This window comes from Doryrhamphus excisus, chromosome 23 (assembly GCF_030265055.1).
Source record: "Doryrhamphus excisus isolate RoL2022-K1 chromosome 23, RoL_Dexc_1.0, whole genome shotgun sequence".
In the NCBI taxonomy this organism is placed as follows: Eukaryota; Metazoa; Chordata; class Actinopteri; order Syngnathiformes; family Syngnathidae; genus Doryrhamphus; species Doryrhamphus excisus.
In genome coordinates this window covers 12,010,398-12,032,728 of record NC_080488.1, presented here as the reverse complement: position 1 = coordinate 12,032,728, position 22,331 = coordinate 12,010,398, and the positions used below count along the sequence as shown (strand labels likewise).

At 40.3% G+C, this 22,331-nt stretch overlaps 3 protein-coding genes across 6 annotated transcripts; 2 read left to right on the top strand and 1 right to left on the bottom strand.

Moving 5' to 3' along the window:
* Positions 1 to 752: 752 nt before the first annotated feature.
* cab39l1 (calcium binding protein 39, like 1) lies at positions 753 to 7,677 on the bottom strand. Of its 2 annotated transcripts, none has more exons than XM_058062847.1 (9): positions 7,523 to 7,677; positions 5,659 to 5,777; positions 5,419 to 5,583; positions 5,191 to 5,309; positions 4,384 to 4,552; positions 4,246 to 4,305; positions 4,098 to 4,163; positions 3,885 to 4,028; positions 753 to 3,273 (listed from the first exon to the last, which is right to left on the bottom strand). In XM_058062847.1, exons 2-9 carry the CDS (start codon positions 5,773 to 5,775, stop codon positions 3,082 to 3,084), a joined length of 1,032 nt encoding a protein of 343 aa, XP_057918830.1. In that variant the 5' UTR covers positions 5,776 to 5,777; positions 7,523 to 7,677; the 3' UTR covers positions 753 to 3,081. The 2 variants fall into 2 exon arrangements, with proteins under 2 accessions (XP_057918830.1, XP_057918829.1); XM_058062846.1 differs by lacking the exon at positions 7,523 to 7,677 and adding an exon at positions 6,169 to 6,520.
* On the top strand, positions 7,395 to 14,645 carry phf6 (PHD finger protein 6). Of its 3 annotated transcripts, none has more exons than XM_058062844.1 (11): positions 7,395 to 7,552; positions 9,473 to 9,633; positions 10,791 to 10,892; positions 11,751 to 11,884; positions 11,958 to 12,004; positions 12,116 to 12,270; positions 12,343 to 12,486; positions 12,601 to 12,705; positions 12,798 to 12,931; positions 13,050 to 13,179; positions 13,530 to 14,645. In XM_058062844.1, the coding sequence occupies exons 2-10, from the start codon at positions 9,502 to 9,504 to the stop codon at positions 13,177 to 13,179; spliced, it is 1,083 nt and encodes a 360-aa protein (XP_057918827.1). In that variant the 5' UTR covers positions 7,395 to 7,552; positions 9,473 to 9,501; the 3' UTR covers positions 13,530 to 14,645. The 3 variants fall into 3 exon arrangements, with proteins under 3 accessions (XP_057918827.1, XP_057918825.1, XP_057918826.1); XM_058062842.1 differs by having other exon boundaries at positions 13,050 to 13,186; positions 13,530 to 14,643; XM_058062843.1 differs by having other exon boundaries at positions 7,400 to 7,552; positions 9,477 to 9,633; positions 13,050 to 13,186; positions 13,530 to 14,644.
* Positions 14,646 to 15,151: 506 nt separating this feature from the next.
* hprt1 (hypoxanthine phosphoribosyltransferase 1) lies at positions 15,152 to 22,144 on the top strand. The gene is made up of 9 exons (XM_058062849.1): positions 15,152 to 15,354; positions 17,909 to 18,015; positions 19,252 to 19,435; positions 19,512 to 19,577; positions 19,710 to 19,727; positions 19,823 to 19,905; positions 19,994 to 20,040; positions 20,163 to 20,239; positions 20,678 to 22,144. The coding sequence occupies exons 1-9, from the start codon at positions 15,328 to 15,330 to the stop codon at positions 20,723 to 20,725; spliced, it is 657 nt and encodes a 218-aa protein (XP_057918832.1). The 5' UTR covers positions 15,152 to 15,327; the 3' UTR covers positions 20,726 to 22,144.
* Positions 22,145 to 22,331: the final 187 nt, after the last annotated feature.

The following is a 22,331-nucleotide window of genomic DNA, read 5'->3' as shown; positions in this document are numbered from 1 at the left end:
CGCACTATACGGCGCACCGTGTTATAAGGCGCACCTTCAATGAATGATATATTTTAAAACTTTTTCCATACATAAGGCGCACCGCATTATAAGGCGCTACAGTAGAGGCTGTAGTTACGTTATGCAACCATTAGATGGTGCCGCGCTAAAGGGAATGTCAACAAAACAGTCAGATAGGTCAGTCAAACTTTATTAATAGAGAACAAACAAGCTTTCCACAACTCCATTCACTCCCAAAATGAATAAACAGCTGTTTTATTATTTTCTCTGAGGTAAAGCCATCTCGCTTTATTGCCACGGAAACTTTGTTTAGTCTTCTTTACTTGGCGCAGCTCATCCTCATGCTTCCTCCACTTCCGCACCATCGATTCATTAATGTTAAACTCTCTTGCTGCTGCTCTATTTCCGTGTTCTACTGCGGGACTGATCGCCTTGAGTTTAAACTCTGCGTTGTAAGCGTGTCTCTTAATAGGAGCCATTTCAGGGTCTTTATACAAACGCACAAATTAAAGTGAATCGTTGTTTAATATTTCCCAGTATGCACAGCGCACTTCTTCTTCTACGGGAAAAATGGAGTCGGTGGCTGCTTACCGTAAGTTGCGAGACCTGTCGCGGCTCAGTATTGATCCATATACGTATAAGGCGCACCGGATTATAAGGCGCATTGTCAGCTTTTTAAAAAAAAATCTAATTTTAGGTGCGCCTTATAGTGCGGAAAATACGGTACATAGAACTCCACCCAAAGTAAATAAATGATTAAATAGGGGGGGAAGGCAACAAATAGAAAACATACTTCAACTGAAGAGTCAAAGTAAGGAAATATACAGTCAAAGCGCTAACTGTAAAACTACGGACTTCAACGTCTCTATTATATTGCCAGTGATGTACTGTCTATGGTCAAGTGGAGGTAGGATTCTATAAACATGTAATGCTAACTTAGCACAATATAAGGTGCCAAATGCTGGAGTGGCTGTATAACTGAGGAATGTACTGTACTGTACTACACTTAGCATCTAAAATGGAGATGAAGCAGACGGCTATATACTGTATGCTGTACTTTTTGGATTTATGGGTGCTAATAATTATGCTTGATGTGCATACACACATCTAATAGAATAGAACTAATAATAAATGTAGAAACTCAAATACCCTTTCGCAGACTTTGGTTTTAAAATGGGTGATTATTGAAATGAAGATGACAGCTATAATCTGTTGAATGTCTTGAAATAAGGCGTAATTCATTATGAGCTCCCACGATGCAATTCATTATGAAGTAACATTCATGTGGCACCACCCAATATGTTTCCGGCCAAGAAAACCCTGTTCAAGTTTGACCATACATAAAAACAACATATGCGTGTATACAAAACCACTGAAACTGAAATGTCAAGGAAAAGCAAGAAAACATAAGTTGTATATCCTTGAGGTATATGCTAGAGGACTGCACACGCACAAAAAGCATCCTAAAATTTGACATTTTAGACCTAAAGAAAAATAATGTGGGAATTGAACAGATGAAATGATGACCGGACGAAATAGCCACAACTCATTATTCTATTCTACCATACTCCCTCTTATGTGTCGCATCACAGGATCAAATACTACTACCACCACATACTTAAATGTTTAAAAAAAACAAACTAAATATCACCAAGACATGTGACAACAAACCCTGTGCATTTTGTTGTGGCATCTCTCCGAATAAAATACTTCAACTAATTATTTTATATTCATTTTTTTTCTAATCTCAATTAGTGTGAATCAAGTAACATAATAAAAAATAGTTTATATAACAAATTAACTGACGACTTAAATTAGATAAGGTACTTTGGTTTGACTAGTATATGTGTCAAAATGACATATTATTTCCTGCTTTTTGCTTTAAAGGGGCCGTGCCTGAGAAGTGCTTTTGGTAACTGTTCGAAGGAGGGTGCATGGCGACAAAGAAACACAAGGGCCACACTGAAATGGAAAACAGTTGTAAAAATCTAAGAAAAAAGTGTAACTATGAGACCCATCCATTTTCTACGGCGATTTGTATGCTGGAGCCTATCACACCCTGGACTGGTCGCCCGCCAATCACAGGGCACATACAGACAAACAACCAATCACACTCACATTCATACCTATGGACAATTTGGAGTGGCCGATTAATCCAACATGTTTTTGGAATGTGGGAGGAAACTGGAATACTCGGCGAAACATGCTAACCACATGCTAACCAGACCCATGTCACATTATAATAGTTCAAGTACACAACTTGTAATGTTAATGTTATGAGATTTAAATTGCGACAATCTGAAATCAGCACTCTCTCTGCCCCTTGTGGTTGATGATGATGGACATAAACGGAATATTATGCCACTTTATTTTCATAACTTAATGGCTTTATACTTGTGGAATACTTATACTTGTGTTTATCAGTGTGACCCTAACAATCCTTTGCCAGTCTATGCTTGGTAAACATGAGGATCAATTGGAATATTGTGCCCGTGTCCCGGTTGCGTAGGGATGGCTGCTACACCCTGCAGCACTATCTGATGCACCGTTTCTATTTCAGACATGTGAGCCTCACCAAGCGCCGGCTAAAAATGCAACACAATCAATGAATTCCTCTGTCGTTTTGATTTTCTCTTCCTATGTCTGCACATGCTCTGGTAAGGTCAACCTCTGTGACGGCAAAAACAGCTGCGTTCGGCACCAGAAATGATGAACGCTAAGGCAATAAATCAGATTTCAGGTTTCGGTTCTGTCCAGATCTCATGCTGCTGCAGACATGGTGAAGTTGTCATTTTCAAAGGTCTCTGCTGGCATCAATGTGAAGAGTAACAGCTAAAGGTCCAACGTTACAAGGATGGACTGTTCAACGCTTAAGAAGCACTACGATTTATAGAAGAGTTCTTGGCCCACTCAGGTTGCTGGATGTAAATCCCATCCAAACTAAAAACAGAAGGAAGTCATATTTACTTTGTTCCTATATTGTGTAACAAAAAACTAAACCTTAGAGAAGATGTCTTCAGATGCTGGCTGCCACCCCCACCACTGCATCTACCACCTTTGGGAGCATCCATCCTACAGGATTCAAGCATCCTCCAGCGCTGTGGGCCTCTTCAAGTCCCGGATCTGCTTGATCAGATAGTTTTTCTCATCACAGAACTGCTCATCCTCTGATCTGTCTGTCTGGAAATGGCTCAGGAAGTCCACCAGCTTGGCCTGGTTCTTAAGAAGAATGTCCAGCACCGGCTGAGTCTTGTTGGGGTTTGCAACAAATACCTGTGAGATCAAAAATAAGTTATGCATCGCAGTGGTGTCCAGCATCAAAGAAAATAAGTAGATAACAGATACACATGCTCCTGATGACAGTATATTCATGCAAATAATAAAGGTCTGGATCTTGCACCATGTTCTCAGATTAGAGCTGTCCTATGTCGTCTGACTGGTGTGTAGTCATTGAGCACGAACTGATGAAACCTGGACGGACAACCTAAACAGCCCAGTTGCGATCGATTCAATGCGCTGAGAATACAATGACCTGGATGAATGAGAATATTCCCCTACCAGTGACGCTGGAACACCGAGGTAGGTTAGATGGCAAAGGTTATAGTGGGCATGAAGCACTTCCACTTCCATATTATGTGTATTATCATTCACAGTAGTGATGCCATAGTTCAGACTGATACATTTTACAAATTAGATGCATGTTAGTGTGACTGGAGATCACAATTTTGGCGTCTGATAGTCACAATTTGCATCATAGTCAATTATGCAAATGTGACATTACACGTTATTACACCATCCCCCTTTGCCGCCACAAATACTGTATATTGCAGTCCTTTGTGAAACACTGCCATTGAAAGTAACAACAACAAACAAAAAGCACACACCTTGAAGACGTGGAAGGCTTCAAACTGAATGTTTCGACTGTTATCCCTCAGCATGTTCATCATCAGCTTCAGGTTCTCCGCTCGACTGATGTACTTTGTCATGACGGTGAAGTTGTGTCTGTCCAGCAGAAGTTCTCCAAGGAGCTGAAAATGGTTTATAACCTTTATTGACGACACCAAGTGTTCATTTAACCGAAGCGGCAATGGTGTTACCTTCAAAGACTGTCTTTTGGTGACATAATTTTCAGAATGCAGGAGCTTCTCATATTCTGTAAACACCTTACAGACATTTTAAAGCAGTGTTAAATATAGTTACCGCATACTCTGAGGTGTATCAAAAATAGTACAGTTCTGTACTTACTCGGTCATAATTGGTCTCTAAGAAATCAGCACACATGAGCTTGTGTCTTGTGAGGAGATCCTGACAAGGCAGGGGGAAAAAACACAGGACATGATGTGTTTGGGAATGCTGGACAGAGAGCATTTTAGCCAAGCGTACCTTGAATGATGCAAAAGCGTCCGAGGCTATGTCGAAGGTGGAGAGTTCCACATATCGGAAGAAACAGTAGAACTCTTCAGAGAAGAGTATCGTCCTCGCCAATGGCTCGTGGCGGAGACACTCCCTCAGCATAATTCCACAGTTCAGCGCCACTTCTGCACTCTCGTAGCTGTACATGTGCACACAGTACCATTCAGTACTAGCTCACCTTTTCATGATCCGTATTTTTGTTCAACGCAGTAGAACCTCTAAAGCCGAATGCCGCTCAGATTGTACGATTTGGAAAACAAGATTTTCAGAATAATGTGCAAAAACCCCATCATGCATGATGCAGTATAAAAGACTTCTCCATATATTCTACCGTAAATTAATTACAACTGAAGGTTTGCAATAAGAACATGGAAATACAGTAAGCAGAGTTACGCATTTCCCGTAGGACAAATTTACTGCAGGACGGCAGTATTGTATTCAATTATTTAATCTAAGTCACATGAAGCCGACAAAGAGGGACAACGTCATTGACTGTCAACAGACAGCAGCTGACTATCACTCAAAACAACTCCAAGCCGGATGCCTGCATTTTAGAGTGCCATAAAAACCAGCTTTTGACAACCCATTTTTCATTTGCATGTCCGACACTTGAGAAATTACAACAAGGTCCTTCTCACTGCTTGATGGGAGCCGCTGAAAGATATTTTGCAGAGCTCGAAATGAGGCTTCCATCAGAAAAATGTTTCAACAAGCAAGTTCTAAATGAATATGTTACAGTGCATTTGTTTCTCCTTGTGTGTGATGAGATGAACATACCCTTTCAGAAGCATGAAGAGGATCTGTTGGTGCGTTGAGATGTATTCCACCGTGGGAGTACGAGTGCCAATCTGTCGTCTCACAATGTTACTGAACAGATTAACCACATCCTTCTTCCCCTGTGTATAAAAAACAAGACAAACTGAATGGTCCTGGTGGCATGAAAAGAAAATTTTGCTTTGGCCCAGTTCAAATCTATACTTTTGCTAATAAGAGTGTGTGGCCTACCTCGAAGTCAATCCTCTGCAGATTTGCAATGAGTGAAATGAGGAGGTTCGTGTTGTACAGCTCCTGTGCGAGCTGAGCCACTGCTTCCGTCTGAGGCTCCTTGTCGCCTGTCCCACAGAGTACCTCCTTCAGGGAAGCTAGATTTTTGGAAGTTTCCTCTGCAACCTGGGAAGTGTTCAGTTCAAAGTAAGACATTGCATTTCCTTGTTACCAAAGTACTGACAATAATCTATCACTGACCTTTTCACACTTTTTACTTTCACCAGCGTCCAGCTTCTCCATGTAGGCAACATTTTCCTTTAAACTCCTCACTATTTCTGCTGGACTCTTCTGAGATTTCCCAAAAGGAAAAGGCATGGCTGGAGGAGAAAAAGAAACAACTCTGATGAACCATGAAATGGCTGCAAAAGGCACACATGAGGAAAGCAAGGCCATAGCTACCGTAGGTTACTGTCTGCTTGAAAGTCGACACTAGGTAATAAACTATTAAGACCAGAGCAACACACGAGCAATGCAACAACATAAACCTTCCAAATGTATTTTCAAGCATAAACGTTAACTTGATCTTTTAACAACTGTCACTTAGTTTTCGTTTAAAAAGACGAATATTTCCAAGCTACAGCAATATGTCCATCGACAAAAGTTTGAGCTAGCTTGTGAACCAGCAGCCATCTCGAGAAACAAGCTATGATCAACGCTGAACCCTTGGGAGAACACCATTATTTAACGTAAAAAAGTGTCAAAACTCACCGATCGAATGAGATGTGAAGTTTTAAAGTTGGAGGAAGCTTGCTGGCTAAATGTTAGCTAGCAGGCTAGCAAGTTGTTGTACTTTCCTGTTTCACGGGTAAGTTGCGTTAAATGTGAGTCTCCTTATCTTGGATCAGTGGCTTTTTAAGTCTAATTCGTAACAAAAACGGTTACAAGTGTGTAAATCGGACGAGCGTCATAACGGTGATGTTGAAACTAAATTTGGTAACTCGTCTTGACCGTCTGTCACCTAACTAGCTAGCTAGCCTGACTGTCAACTTCATTTCCCTGTTGTCTCCTGCTGAAACTCTAGTCCTCTCTTCATCCTGGGGACACTGGGTGGGTATGTTTTGCCTCATAGAATGACTGACGTAGGTGGAAGCCAATGGTGTTTGAAGTAGGCAATATTTTTTTTAATAGAACCGCCCTCTTGTGAAAGTTGCGCTTGTTTTATAGCTTTAAGGGTTTTGTTTGGGTGGACCAATTCAATACTGCTTAACATTAATGTCACAGTGTCGTCCTGAAACAATAATCAAGTGCATCGAAATTCGAGCTGCTGGACCTGAATGTATTGTTTTAATACCTCCAAGGTTGGGCAATACGGTAAATTATCATCAATTATATGGAATGATATATGAATGATATTATGTGAATCAATTATATCAATCATACCAAGTAAATAAAGTATTGCCGATACCAGTACACATTTTTGTAAATACATGTTAAAGTATATAAATATGACAATACAAGACAATGTAACATCAACAAAATATAATTATTCATTTTTATTTCATACAATTGTTTCAACACAATACAATAAAAAGCAATTACTAATACTGACTTTAATTCAAATCCTTCACAGCCCTCTTTTGTCCATTAATTTATACCCTGAGTTTGTTTGTTCATGCTCCTATGGCTAGTGTCATAAAGTCATATTTACACACTGTTCAACTGTCTCCATGGTTTTGGATATTTTGAACTGCAAATTGAAGTATGTCACGCACTGTAGTGTAACTTGTTCAAAATGACCATTACTCCCCAATAGGAGCATCGTTTGGAGTTGCTTTTTTCTCTCCTTGTATATTTTCAGACTATATTGTTTTCGCCGATACATTTATTCAAATTCCAGGGTGTATTTTGTAGGTGTCAGAGATTAAACTATACTTTCACGGATCCAAACAATGCAGTTGGGCGCCAAAACCCTTATTTTGAAACGCATACCCGGAAGTAGCGAGTGTAAGGCCTTGTAGCTAGCAGCTTAACGGCGGTAGAGTGAGAAAAAGCACACGATCACTTGTGAAGGACGGGGGAGAAATTCAGTCGCCGCTCGCCACACTTTCCCCCTCTTTTTTACCTCTGGGCGCCAAAAGATAATAGTTGCCAGGTAAGACTTCTGCGTCGTCGTCTGGAAGGCAGCCGCCGTGTTTCGTGGCCTGTGGTGGTTGGAGGCCGTTGTGCTCGGCGCTGAAGCCGCTCGCTGCTCTCTCTTGTCGGGGCTACATCACGTATGGCGCTCTTTGCAAACACCCGCGCCTGTCAGGACTATAGTCCTCATTTAAAGGGAAATATTCTTCCTTTCGCTGCTTAATAATCACACACAACCACGAAAAAGTCACATTTCCTCACCGGTGGCCTTATGTTCCCCCACACTAAAAAGCGGCCTTGAGGAACATTGGGGGCTGAAATAGTTGAAAATGTGAGCGGTTTGTAGATAGTTTGTGGGAGAAGGAGACACACACCCCCTTTAATTCAAAACTTTGTCAAAGAAACATGGGGGAGTTTCCTCCTTTCTCTTACAACAGCAGCACACATTCGTCATTGTTCGCTCTGTCATACACATTGGTGATGTGGATGATTTTGTTGGGTGGATACAAAATAATAAAGCATATTTAAAGGTTGTTTACTGAGGCTTATTGTGTATTTGCACGCCGCCGCAGTGAGGCGATGGTGGCTCTGCAATCATGGCAGTAATGGCTAGTCCAAGACGCTGCAGCATATTGTTTGTCTATTTATTAAAAAAAAAAACACATAAAAAACATCCACTTTCATTCGCACGTTAATGTTCATCTTGAAATGTTCCTGTGTGCTGCTGCGTTCACGGCCACCATTTTATAAAACACACTGAAGACAACTGCACACATTTATCCCAGGCTCATCTGAGCCATGTTGTCAGAAATGGTTTGATTTTCATAGAAATGTATAATTGATGCATATTGTACATATTTTCATTAAATAACAATAACAATGTATATTTACTAAATTGCAGTGTTAAACAATTTCAAGAATCCTTACATGGTACAAAATAGATATTTTACACAGAATCACATTTTGGTAGATGTGATGGGTAGATAGATGGGTAGATGGATAGATGGGTAGATAGATGGATGCACGTTGGAGCAGCCTCTCTGAGCACAATGAGAAACATTGCATCATTTCACCATCAGCATTTACCGTCATTGTGCAACAAATGGTCAGCTTTTTAGGTTCTTCTGTGTTATTTTCTTGTCCGACGTGATACTTTCAATGACTCCTGATGTTGCGTTCACTGGGTACACCCTTCATTCAGCCTTCATTGTAGTGCTGCACAAAAGAAATCCCAGACGTAAGTTGTCATCTCTTCACACAAACATGTAATGCGGTTGAATTGTTTTGTATTTTACTTAGCCAGCTGCATCACAAACAAACGCTGCCATCCTTTACTCAAGTACTCGTTGGAATTACAACCGACACTTCCTCCTTGCTGTACCCGTCCACCGGGGCGAGTTGGCTTCGCTGCTCTGTTCCTATCACAAAAATGATGGTGTTTATTTGTGAAGCAGATCCTGAATGCAGATATTTCTAAATTCTATCTGTTGCAACAATTAATCGATGGTTAATCTATGACCCAATTAATCGACAACTATTTTGGTAATCGATTAATTGTTTTTACAGCCTCTAAAATGTAATTATTTTTCGTTTCCTTAGTCATCAATTATTTACTCTCATTTGGAATCTTCCATTTCTGAATAAAGAGGCAGAAATTAAAAATGTTTTAAAAATTCATTGATTAATCTAAAAAAAATAATCAACCAATTAATCATTTATGAAGATCATTGTTAGTTGCAGACCTAATTATATTGCATATTAGTATGAATTTAGATTTTTTTGCAGAGGTTCTATTGTCAAAAAAATGATATCACAGATGAGGTCCCCGCTGACAGATGCCATTGTGTGTATCACTCACACTCGTGAAAAACACTCAACCTTGTCTCATCCATCATGTTCGTTCATTTCCATTCTTTTTCTCTTTGCTTTTATTTGTTAGAAAGTCCTCCATCCTTAAAAGGCCGGACCATGTCTGGACAGAGGAAGGGTGCTGCAGCCCGCCTGCCTAAATGTGCCTTCTGCCGAACCAGCCGGGAAAAAGACTGCGGGCAGCTGCTGGTGTCTGACGGCCAGAAGGTGGCAGCCCACCATAAGTGCATGGTGAGCGCAACACGGTGGTCTCTCAACTGTAAAACTATTACATGATGTGTCACTTGGAGACATTGTTACATAGTTTGGTCCAGAATGATGTTTACATTTTATCCTGATTGTTTTCCCTCGTGAAAGGTATGTGTATTTTGTTCCTACTAACCAAAATAGAACACCAAGTGACATTTCCTGTTGTAACTGCTTTGACGTGTAACTATACTATATGTACTGTAGATGTAGCACGTGTGTGTGTGCGTGGCGAGACAATTCAGTTGTTCCCCGTGCCATCTCCATTGTTAACCTGTAAATCGTACCTGATTTTGTGCTGTGTATGAATCACATGGGTTTACTGCCAATTAAATGCCTATTCTAACATTAATTATTTATACTAGTACTACAGAGGGCTTTTATTGTGAAAACTGGAATAGGAAGCTGGTTGCACTTTATGCATAGGCAAAAAAAGCATCTACAAGCAGGTAACATGGATACAAAATGATGCAGGGTCAACATAGTACATACATAGTACATACACAATATCAGGTTTGTGAGGACGATGTTTTAGCAAAAACGACAATTTATTTAATCAAATCATGAAATAATTCAGGCACATTTTGAAATAATTCATAACTACATTTCCCATGATGCTTACAGTAGTGAATTTCCAAACTCGTATCACATTTTGATTTTGAAGTCTTATGCAGCGACCAGGTTTTGTTCTGATAGCTGTTAAGTACGTTTGATGAAATGTACTACAAAAGTACTACAGCTTTTGCTCGAACATTAACACCACGGCAGCTGTTGAACTCTGTACTCTTTTGGGGGGGAAAAAAAGCAGACACATTAACAAGTGACGCAGAGAGCACCGACTATTGATAGGATTGCAAGGTTTATAATGTGCACAAAGCAATTCATGTGCCGTTCCAATCCCATCGCTCACAGTCTGGCTGCCCTGTTCTCATGAGATCATTTTTTGTCAAAAACAAAATACTACAGTTCCACAAAATGTAAAAGCAAACCTATTCCTATGACTAAACTAGTAATGGACAGCAGGTCCAGCATCCTCACTCTTGATGTACTCTTTATTCTAGTGTCATATTTCTGACACTTCAGTGTTGATGTAAGACTGCACAAGTCTTTATTCATTTTTGTTTTATGTTTGCGGCCTGTAGCTTTTTTCCTCCGCCCTGGTCTCATCACACTCGGATAGTGAAAACATTGGAGGCTTTTGCATTGAGGACGTGAAGAAGGAGATCAAAAGGGGAAACAAATTGGTGAGTCCTTTTCTACAATGTGTTGGCCAAAGACAGCATGAGTTTAGTCTACTACTTTTAAAGCCGTTTTTAAAAAAGTGAGTATTAGTTTTGAAGTTGTACACAAAAATACAATCATGTTCGATTTCTTAGTCGATTAATCTGAAGCTTGTTTCTATTCATGGAATAATCTGTAAGGCAATAGATGGAGCAAATGAATATGAAGCAAACACCAACAGTTGGTGCAATAGTCCAAATGAGCCGGTAGGGGGTGCTGTTGTACCATATTTACCCGCAGGCTTTCATTCACATGCCTGCCATCACGTCCATGAAAAGAAATGATTTAAAATAAATCTCCCTGCTTATTTGTGATTAGGAAATTACATTGGCCACAAATGAGTGGATTTTGTGATAATAAAACATAAATACATTACAATACAGCATACGTATATGATGGAAAGACGTGATGTAGGTGGAAGATGGCGGCGACCCCAGAACTGGCTTTAGACAGTCAGCTTTGTTACAATCCTGCCTCAGAAGTTACAACAAAGTTTAGATATGGGTTTGGAGAGGAGTGAGTCATGTAGTGTATGAAACATCAGCATAATCCAGGATATTTCAGTGTTAAAGATAGACGTTTTTATGGGTGCTTCAATTGCTCATGGGGGTTATGTTCCAAGACCACCCGAAAGTGCAGTAGCCGGGGTCTATTGTATTTATCTGCTGACATTTAATCTTGTGTCATCAGGTCCATGCAGGGACTTGATTATTCAGATCTACATTGTAAAAATACATTTTCCATCCCAGCAAATCAAGTGTGTGTCATTTTCTTTTTTGCTGTTTCGAAGGAAACTAACAGAGCTCCGTGTCCCCCAACAGATGTGCTCTTCCTGTCACCGGCCGGGTGCTACTATCGGCTGTGACGTGAATTCATGCCGGAAGACTTACCACTTTTACTGCGCTGTAAAGGACAAGGCCCAGATTAAAGAGAATCCATCACAAGGAATCTACCTGTAAGTTACTTCGCCATTTGACTCTTGTTTTGTCACATTTGTCATTAAAACGATCGCTTGTTTCTAAATGAAGAGTTTACTGCCGCAAACATCGAGATGCTTCAAGAGATGGCATTGAAGGCAAGTGTGCTCTTTCTTTCTACACTTGGTGTTTTTTTCAGATATAATATTGATACTAGAAGTACTGTAAGTCTTCTAGCAACCATGTTTTTTTTTTAATTCTTATTTTAGATGAAGAGGAAGGTGTGGCTAATGACTCGGACTGCTCGCCTCCACAAAGTCGGGGCAGAGGAAGATTTGAGAAGGGTCGAGCCAAGGTTCGTGGCCAATCAGAAGACGCCCGCTCCACCTCCTCCCAGGCAGCAGACGAGGAGACTTCCTCACACGTAAGACAAGTCCCGGTCATTTGGCCTATCCAGGTCCGGGTCTAGGTCTGAGAGGCTTGCTATGTTTTCTAGCGGGAAAGGTCGCCTCTTCGCGTCAGCCCGGGTGACAGCAGCCAGCGCTGCGGCTTTTGCCATGCTGGTGATGAAGAAAATGTAACCAGGGGCGTGCTTCATACCGATAACTCCAAAAAAGTGGCTGCACACTACAAGTGTATGGTAAGTGTGTGTGTGTGTGTGTGTGTGTGTGTGTGTGTGTGTGTGTGTGTGTGTACTGTACATCTAGGTCGTTGCAAGCACTTTGTTGTAAATGTACTATGTGTCGCATTACAGCTGTTTTCATCTGGGACAGTTCAGCTGACGACCACGTCACGGGCAGAATTTGGGAACTTCGATGTGAAAACAGTCATCCAAGAGATTAAGCGAGGGAAAAGAATGGTTATAAGAACTTCTATATTCAGTTTTAATTCCTGTCATTATCCTGGCAGATTTACATCTAAACAGAATCTTTTGTCTTGCTGTTTTTGAAGAAATGCACGCTTTGCACCCAGCTCGGCGCAACCATTGGGTGCGAAATCAAAGCCTGTGTGAAGACCTACCACTATCACTGCGGCCTGCAGGACAAAGCCAAGTACATTGAAAACATGGCGCGCGGAATATACAAGTAAGCCCTGCTATTACTACCAAACCTATTTCCATGACAAAGTTCACAGAGCTCATTTCACTGTTGGGGGGTTAATTATTACTCAACCGTGTTGGTTACTAACCATTTTGTATTTTAGACTTTATTGTAAGAACCACAGTGGCAATGAGGAGCGGGATGAGGAAGATGAAGAACGAGAGAATCGCAGTAGAGAAAGAGCAGCAACCGACCATGGAGGAACACCGTCTACGCAAGTCAATGGCAACTAGGTACAATGTGAGTATTACTCAATAAATATCCCCTGTGGTCTTTAACAAGCTTTATTTAGTTCCCAATGCTACTAGTCATAATTAACAATCTATCTACTAGGGCTTTAAAGCTTATCTTACCATTCAAATTTCCCTTTTCTGTTAGCGCGCTAACTTTGACAGCCTCAGTGTAAACTGACATTACTCACCACTGACCGGGGTTGGCGCCATTCTGTTGTAGCTAATGACTTTTGGACTCCTAGTGGGAAATAAGGAATTATTGTCCACTGTTTATTTCATTAATGTACTAACTGTATAGTGCTGAATATTGTAAACATTGGTTTTAACATCTGCTTTTATTTGTTGTACAGGTTTGATGGGTGGCAAACAGCGGAACCTCAAGCACGAGGGAGAGCGATACATTTTTTATTAATACAAAATATCAGCCTACTCTCAACGTTGTGGTTTATAACTTCCCATAAACTGTCCGCAACACCTCGCCTTTCCAAATAAATGGACGCATCGAGACAAGATGAGCTTTTCACGCACTGGTGATACCGACAGAGCACGGACTCCTACGGGACTGTGAAAAGCCAAAGGTCAACTTTCACAGGGGAGAGTTCTGGACGTATCTTCAGCGATGTGTGTGCTACTGTCGTGAATTAGTGCTGAATGGACTGATGTTTTCATTGTCACTCCACAGATGACTACAACTGATGAAACATTCTTCCTTTTCTGTCACCAGTCTCTACAGAGTTGTGCGTTTTTTCTTTTGTTCATCATATCTTCATGTTAGCCTTTCTTTACTGATATGTAACGTGTAATACTGTTATCGTCGTGTCATTTTGAATAGCTGAATTTCAGACACAAGTCCAAATTTTTCTGGCATGCACTTGCATTTTTCCACGTTGAAAAGTGTTTTCTATTTAGTCGTTAAAGAGCACAGTCAAGCTTGTCACGTCAGTTGACTGGGTTTGATGTGATGTTAATTGTAATCGCTGCAAATGTATCCACTTTTTTTTTGCAAGGTTTTGTATTTTACATGTTTGCTAAAAGTGTGAACAACAAGAAGTACTTTTCATGTAGCTGGTAACTGAGAGGAATGTCACACCAGCCCAAAGTATCATGAAGTTACTGTGGATGTCAGTTGACCTTACTTTTACATTCTTTAATCTGACTGATGCTTGTCATGCTCATCTGGAACATTCATTTTGCCTTTTTAGTTGTTTTTCAATAAATTAATTTGTGCATTTCATTCATGTAAATGCACAGATTTTTTTCATACAATTGTTCACAGTGAATTTGACACTGAAATGTTTTGTAGGGTACATTGGATCTTGGTGAAGATGTGAACGCCATCCTACATTATACGGTCATGTGTTCCCAAAGTGCCCAAACATCTGAAGCAAAAGCAAGATTCCAACTATGACATATATGTTTTACGGAAAAGGAGAAAATCGTCTTTAAGTGGTGGTCTACAGAAATAAAACTGACAGGCAAGTTGAACTTTTCTTGGATTATTTAAGCATTATTTACTGGAATCTGCCTATGTGTTAACACATTAAAACTGTGAATTAAATGGTCTAGATATATATAGATAGATAACATGTATAGCATACATCTCCCACGGTTGAAAAGCCCAGTTTTTACATGTTTAGGTTTTGTTCGGCAGTTATTGAATGCACCATGACCATCTGTTACATTATTATTCATGAGTGCTGAGTATTATATACGTATGTTTTAAATGCGGGTGATAAGTGAGGCACATTTAGGGCTTGAGCCTGTGTTGAGTCGTGAGTGAATAATCCTAAATGAAACAATTATTTAGTACGTTAAATAATTGACACACATTAGGAATAGTGTGTCCATTAATGTAAATACAGTACAATGTCGAGGAACGTGCCCACTAGTTCTACGTATCAGAAAGTGTCCCTTTAAAATGCGGGGCGAACATAAACCCTGCTCGTTTTTGAGTGGTTCGGACTGCTGCCCACGTAAACAACCGCGCTCAATGGGAGAGACGTTGTGTAGGAAGGACGGAAGGGTATTGCAGCGTAGCAGCTAGCCTCTCCATGTGTGAGCTGTCACCTGGGGCTAGAACACCAACTGGGACTGTTATTTGATTTTTTTTCCTCCGCCACATTAAACCGAAGCCCGGCGTAAACAGACATGGCGGCATCCAGCCAGTGTGTTGTGGTAAGGTCTCCCTTCAGAAAGCAGCTAGTAGCTTCAATGTAGCAATGTTAAAGCATTTACAAATGTGCAAATGTGATTAATTCTATCTGATAAAGCATGGATTGAACCTTAATTTGATACATCATTCACGTCTCTATCCCAAATATGAAAGAAGATAGAGCAGATTTTATACCGGAAAATAGTTCCATTGGTCCCCATTGCATTAATATTGAGTAAAGACAAAAGCTGTGATCGACCCACGGACCTTGGCAAGTACAAACGTACTGTAAAATATATAATAACTTGGGCTGTGAAAATCTGTTTTTAAAGTAATCAGAGTATTCAATTGACATGGTTTTGATAATCAAGTATGATATGTTCATGTACTGTATGTGCCTCACGTACTGTATGTGTTCGTTTTCTCCTAGCACTCACCACAATGCGAACGTGACATGTAATTTCCGGGCAAAAAACAAATTTCGCACAATTCAATTTTAATAAAATTAAAAGTATGCAGGTTGATATTTTAAAAAAAAATCAATATCCTACATTCCTTTGATCTCTTAAGGGCTATAACTCCGGTCCATTTGTTTGAAAGACGTTGAACTTACTTTTCAAAGCACTACTATGACAGGATGTGGTCCAACACTCAATATAAGTCCGATACGAAATTGAAGATGAAGAAGTAGGCGACCTAATCGACATGTACGCGAATGATAATACACCCGATATCATTACAGTGTCATTTTTTTCATAGCTGAAATCCAAGTTTTGTAACCTCGCTACTCAACGTGCTCCTGAACCTCCCACGTAGTACGTGGACGTCGCTGCGTTTAATCATATAAATCCGAATAACATCATTAATGGGTGTTTTATTGTACAACTCCCCCTCAACACATGTATAGTTAAGATGTGGTTTCGCCGTTGTCCTCGCATGGCCTGCGGTTATGGCGGCAGGAACTGTGCACCATGCGTTGTGTACGTGACGCAGTAGACATTTTGTTTTTACCGCCACGTGATTAAAAATTATTACATCTTATTAATTATTCAACGTAATTGCAGGATTGTACGCATAGTAGTCAATGCATGGCTGCTGTAACGTTTGAGTCCAATGTACAAAGATGATATTTGTGTTACATGAAGTAGTAGTCAATAATGGACACAATGGATACAGTCACATGACCTATAGTGTACACTTGTAAGCTACTTTTTCTTATGGTGTTTTATTTTAAAACATCAAGCCATATCTGCAGGCTGGAAAATTCTTGCATCTAGCTGCTTATTTAATAATCCAATTCTACTCATGATATTTTTAAAGCGGCTCCTTAAAGCTGCACGGCAAGTCTTCATTCAAAATAATAAAATGGACAAGTGGAACGCAATCACTCCTGAATTAGAGTTTGAGTGCTGATAAGTGTGCGCTTGCCAAACATGGACAAACCACAAACACCCTGGAGTTGACCTTAATATGTTCCTCAAACAGGCAACCTTGACTGGAAAATAGACCTTCAGATCATATGACTTAGAGAGACATGTGTGTGTCACCGTTATTTAGATTTGAAAGTTATACCCCCAAACAGATGGTCATGTTTTTGTTCAATTGGCCTTAATTGTAGTTGAATTTGCATTTCCTTTCGCCGACTTGCAAAACCATTTTGTAGGATTCAAAACAGGCCCTCATATGCCGTTGGCAACGCTAGGTTGCTTGTGGTTACCCGTGTTATTCCCAACGCACCTCGGGCTCTGCAGCAGCTTCTCAGCTTTCACATGACAACACTTATGTCATCTCACAGGAAAACAGTTGGCTGTAGCAGGAGGCTATATGACACAAAACTGGAAACATTGTATGGCGTTGTCAAACACACCTCTGTGTAGGCTGGACGTGATTAGGGGCGGCAAATGGAAAAATTGACTTACCTTTTCACAATGACATCTCTCACGTGAGGGCAGCCACGCATAGTTTTATTAGCAGGAGTACCTAAATACAGTGTTTCCCATGCATTCATTTATTTGCGCCTGCACGCCGCATATAGATTGGGCGGTACCCGTTCATCCTTTTACGTATCCCCCACCCCTTCACCCATCACAACCCATAGCCATAAATAGATTGCAGTCCTGTGTGGAAACACTGAAATAAGACTCAAAGTTGTTGTTTTTTAACTTTATAATGGAGTGTGGCATAAACCAAGAAAAACGCCAGCTACAATTTGGAGCTATGGATGAAGTTTTGCAAGAACAAGACAACTAGGAATCTTATGTTGTGGGGAAAAAAATCTCAATTATAGTCTATTACAGGATATGCAAAATAAACGGGACTCACATTAGTTGCAGCCTTAACTTGGATGGATTATTTCATGAATGTTATTGCCAAAATAGAGACACATGCAGGTGGTTGCTATCTATGTTGCTCATAAGGTTTGGCCTTGGAGGAGGTCCGCCTTATTATGTACCACACAAGTTTGATACTGATACAAACTGAGAGAATTCATGGGAAAGGCATGACCTCATGAGCTTACCTTCTACTGTTCCACGCCTGGATTATTTCTTAACTCTCTTGTCACTTACTTTCTTTCAGATCACTGATGAGGAGCAGGGTTATGATCTGGACCTGTTCTGCATCCCAAAGCACTATGCATGTGACTTAGAGAGAGTCTACATCCCACACGGACTCATTCTGGACAGGTGGGCTGTCATATTCATATTCATATTCAACAGCCTGTAGCAGGTTTGGAAGTTGGAGTTGGCTCAGGCCTTCATGATTTTTTGTTTTACAGTGGAACGTCTAGAGGTTTACAGATAATCTGTTCCTAGGTCAAATATCCCATCATATACTTGTATTAACTGTACAGGCAACATAGCTAGTAAGGACAGTAAACAATAACAAGTTCCAGTAGGTTCACCACTGTAAATTGTAAAAAATGCAGCACTAACTTTGTGGACAAATGCCTTGTTATTGCTGTATTCATAATAATTGTGTGTCATAGTCACATTTATGTAGAACACAGAAGATCTATGTACTCCATATAGAATATTACATGCAGTGGAAAACCTTATATATTCAGAATATTTTATTATGGAGGTACATTGCCCAGTGTTTCCTGCTTCCACTTTTAATTAACTTATTTCAGACATTCATATTATTTTCTTATATACTATATATAATTTGAAAATATTGGTGGCCAGAAGATTGGGAACCTGCCAGCTACTAAGGCCTAGCATATAACCTCTGCACATGAGGCATATGGGTGGGGGGTCAAACTCCAAAGGGCCTTTATTGAAGTCTAGCAAACACAGAAATTAGTATAGCGCCGCGCCGGGGGGTGGGGGGATGGGGGGGGTGGGGACAGAAGTGCCATGGGAATGCTGTTTTATTGTAGTCTATTATAGGGCTGGGCGATATATCAATATCGTTCATATACATTTGTTCAGTATAGACTGGATTTCATGTGGCAGTGTCATGTTTTAAGATGGCGCCGTCCAATTGCAAGCTAGTTACAGCAGCTGCGTGTTTCCTGGGCCCTTTTTAGTGTATAATAGTGCTTTATTTATTACTTTCTTATTTAGTTTTTGGTGCCATACCGATGTTTGTTGTTTACACTCGGGAGCAGCTGTTAGCTTTGAGTACCCCTTCGTTACACCGAGTGATCGGATATCCCCGTGGAGATGTGGAGGAGGAGATGTATTTATTTAAAAAGAGAGAATATACTGAGCCTTTGTGTTTGCACATTTAAACGCCACTGATGCGTCACTTCTGGAAATGACACGTTTGGTGTTACTATAGTCGGGACTCTGGCTGAGCTTTAGCAATGCCACATCTGCTGACACAAACAGAAAATAAGTGGAAAACGACTGCTGACTAAAGCAGAAAGCGAGCCGACCACCCTCTTGACCCTTCTCCCCCCCCGTGTGTGATCCCAGGACAGAAAGACTGGCCAGGGAGATTATGAAGGAAATGGGAGGGCATCACATTGTTGCCCTCTGCGTGCTGAAAGGAGGCTACAAGTTCTTTGCAGACCTGCTCGACTACATTAAGGCCCTGAACAGGAACAGCGACCGCTCCATCCCCATGACGGTGGACTTCATTCGTCTCAAGAGCTACTGTGTAAGCACATTCACGTACGTGCTCACGCTGGACAGCCATGATGGAATTGAATGCAAATGTCTTCTTCTCTGCTCAGAATGACCAGTCGACAGGAGAAATCAAAGTCATCGGAGGAGATGACTTGTCTACTCTGACAGGCAAGGTGAGTGATCACAAATGATCACATGACATAATACATACTCCACTCATGATCATTCACTGGTGCAGTGAATTTCCTGTCTTACCCGTCACTCTTATTCATGTTCAAATGAAACGTTTCTGTTCTTTTTCACAGAATGTCCTAATCGTGGAGGTAAATGCAGTATATATACATCCATTCTCCCTCATTGAAATCATGTTTCTCGTCAAGCAACATTTAATATTAGCTCCTTTTGTGGTGTGCCAAAGGATATTATTGATACAGGGAAGACGATGAAGACATTATTGCAACTCCTCAAGCAGTACAAGCCCAAGATGGTGAAGGTGGCGAGGTAATGTAAAGCTTTCACTCTTCTTCCAAACTACTGCACTTAAACTATGTACATAGCTCATGATCATCAACTTGATTTTCATGTACAGTTTGTTGGTGAAGAGGACGCCGAGAAGTGTTGGCTACCGGCCAGACTGTAAGTTGACCCTTGATCAATTCCATCTGTAGATTATTCAAATAGAACACGGTTTCATTGAAGACTTTGCAAGTGTTCTTATCAACCAAAGTGTTTTGGATCTTCCTCTTTCTGTGTTGCAGTTGTCGGATTTGAGGTCCCTGACAAATTTGTGGTGGGTTATGCCCTAGACTACAACGAGTACTTCAGAGATCTAAATGTAAGTTTTTTTTTGTTGTTGTTTTTCATCCATGCACTCTTATTGTAGAGTTTTATGCTGCCGATACCGATCACAGGCATTATACATTTTTCAATGTATTATGCTATTGGCCAGGTTTGCTCCATAAAGGGCAAAGGTCAGGACAATTCCAAGGTCCCTTGGCTGCCAAAAAATTGATAATTACTAATAAAATTAGTCATACACTAACACATTCGCTACCAAAGACGTATTCATAAGTGTTTTTCAAACCGACTGCTCGCTCCCCTGCGTCTTTTACTTTTTTTGCGCGACAGGCCAAAGTTGTGTCATAGAAAGATAGGCTTGAAAAGTATCTTCAATGATGAGTATGACATTAAATGATGATAATATGACATGATAATAAGCCTGTTACATTTAGCTACAATGAATCATCTGATGATTGTTTGTTTGTTTTTTCAGCATATCTGCGTCATTAGTGAAACGGGCAAGGAGAAGTACAAAGCATGAAGAGCACCTTTTGGTGAATGTACATCAGAATGTACATTTTCTTTTCATGAACTCCACTTTAAATGTAAGTGCATCGTAAAAGAAAGACCGCCTGCTCAGGGTTTCCAGAGACGCACTGGTATGATGCTGATCTTGACGTCCATTTTAGCCTCCCCAATAGTTGCAAGTTTCAGTTTTTGCTGCTCTTTCACTTACTTCCCTAAGATATAACTAAATCTGAGATACACAATGCAACGTGATGCACGTTCATCAACAGTGTGCACAATTATTAGACAGGTGAATAGTTGGCCTTTGTTAATTAGTCAAGGCTGTTTTTTAGTTGATATGAGGTGCACTGGAAAGAAATGCATTTCAAAATACAAAATGTAGATGGGCATTTTTTGTTGTTGTTTTAATACAAGTGTGAGTTGTGGAGACCCAAAACAAAAACAATCATCTTCAATTTGTTAATTAAAAAAAAAAAAGTTAACAATTGATAATGGTGACTATTTCTATTTCTTACAGTTATGTCATTGTTGGTCTAATCATTACACCAGGCATCGTTACGTCCATAAGACGGCTTCCTAGAAGTGGTACAGCTCAAAGTGTGAAGTGGTTATAATGTGAGGCCTCATGCGAGCACAAGCTAGGAAATATACTGTACATTGATCAACCACAGGCATCCTGGCATTGATACATGCAGCTTTCTCAACTACATTAAGATGTCTTGCTTGCTATGTTGCTTGTAAATCCCACAGTCCAGTCGAACAAGAAGCTGTCACTTCTGCTTCACTGAAGGATGCTGAAAGACTGATTGCTGTCCTGCTTGGTCAAACTTTTTGTCTTTTTTACAATCCCCGGCAATAATGGGAACTTTTTTATTTGCCTAATAATTCTGGACACATACAGTATGTATTGAGAATGATATTCCACTCAGCTGTTAGTATAATTAAAAGTAATTTCTGTGCACCAACACTGACTAGTAGTACGGCACAATATCACAAAGCATGTGTGTAACTGTAAGATTTAATTAGATAACAATATATTTGTTTTTATGAGTTACTTGAAACTGTTGCATAATGTTGTATGCCTAAGTTGCAAGGTATGTCCAATATGTATATTGTGGGACGAAATACTTATTTATGCTCTGTCTTGAAAACACAACTATATAGCACTTGTGGATGGGGGGGGGGGCAATTGTGTGGCCAGGTTTTTTTTTTTTTTAATCAAAGTTGTTGTCCACTAAGTTGTGCTGTGCATCAATAGCAGACAATCAGTGTCTAAAAATACAACTACACACAAATGTAACATTTGAAAGATGACAAAACAGACTTGGCCAATGTTTTCATCTTGTCCTAGTTTTGTGTTTCCTGTAAAACGCTCTCAAAAAGTGGTTCCATCATTTTGTGCTCTGCTGCTCAATAAATATTCATACCCTGACTTGTGTGTTGATAAACATTGTTGTGTGTTTGCTTAGTTTTGCACTTTATTACTAATAGTCACACTTGTGTCACTTTTAGTAAATACTGTGGATGCCAGCACGTTGGCAGTACGGCTGCCCTCGGGCCACTTTTTGGACACACTCCTCTTTTACGCCACTGGAAGCACGCCGGTCAAAGGCGCTCTG

Bases quoted from the DNA above. Each gene is read 5' to 3' on its own strand.
- hprt1 (XM_058062849.1), top strand. From the start codon at position 15,328: ATGGCGGCATCCAGCCAGTGTGTTGTG. The intron at 19,906-19,993 runs GTAATGTAAAGC...TTTCATGTACAG, and splicing joins AAGATGGTGAAGGTGGCGAG to TTTGTTGGTGAAGAGGACGC. The intron at 20,041-20,162 runs GTAAGTTGACCC...TCTGTGTTGCAG, and splicing joins TGTTGGCTACCGGCCAGACT to TTGTCGGATTTGAGGTCCCT.
- cab39l1 (XM_058062847.1), bottom strand. From the start codon at position 5,775: ATGCCTTTTCCTTTTGGGAAATCTCAGAAGAGTCCAGCAGAAATAGTG. The intron at 4,553-5,190 runs GTATGTTCATCT...GCACATGTACAG, and splicing joins CTCTTCATGCTTCTGAAAGG to CTACGAGAGTGCAGAAGTGG. The intron at 4,306-4,383 runs GTACGCTTGGCT...CTGCCTTGTCAG, and splicing joins ACGCTTTTGCATCATTCAAG to GATCTCCTCACAAGACACAA.
- phf6 (XM_058062844.1), top strand. From the start codon at position 9,502: ATGTCTGGACAGAGGAAGGGTGCTGCAGCCCGCCTGCCTAAATGTGCC. The intron at 11,885-11,957 runs GTAAGTTACTTC...TTCTAAATGAAG, and splicing joins CCATCACAAGGAATCTACCT to AGTTTACTGCCGCAAACATC. The intron at 12,706-12,797 runs GTTATAAGAACT...CTGTTTTTGAAG, and splicing joins TTAAGCGAGGGAAAAGAATG to AAATGCACGCTTTGCACCCA.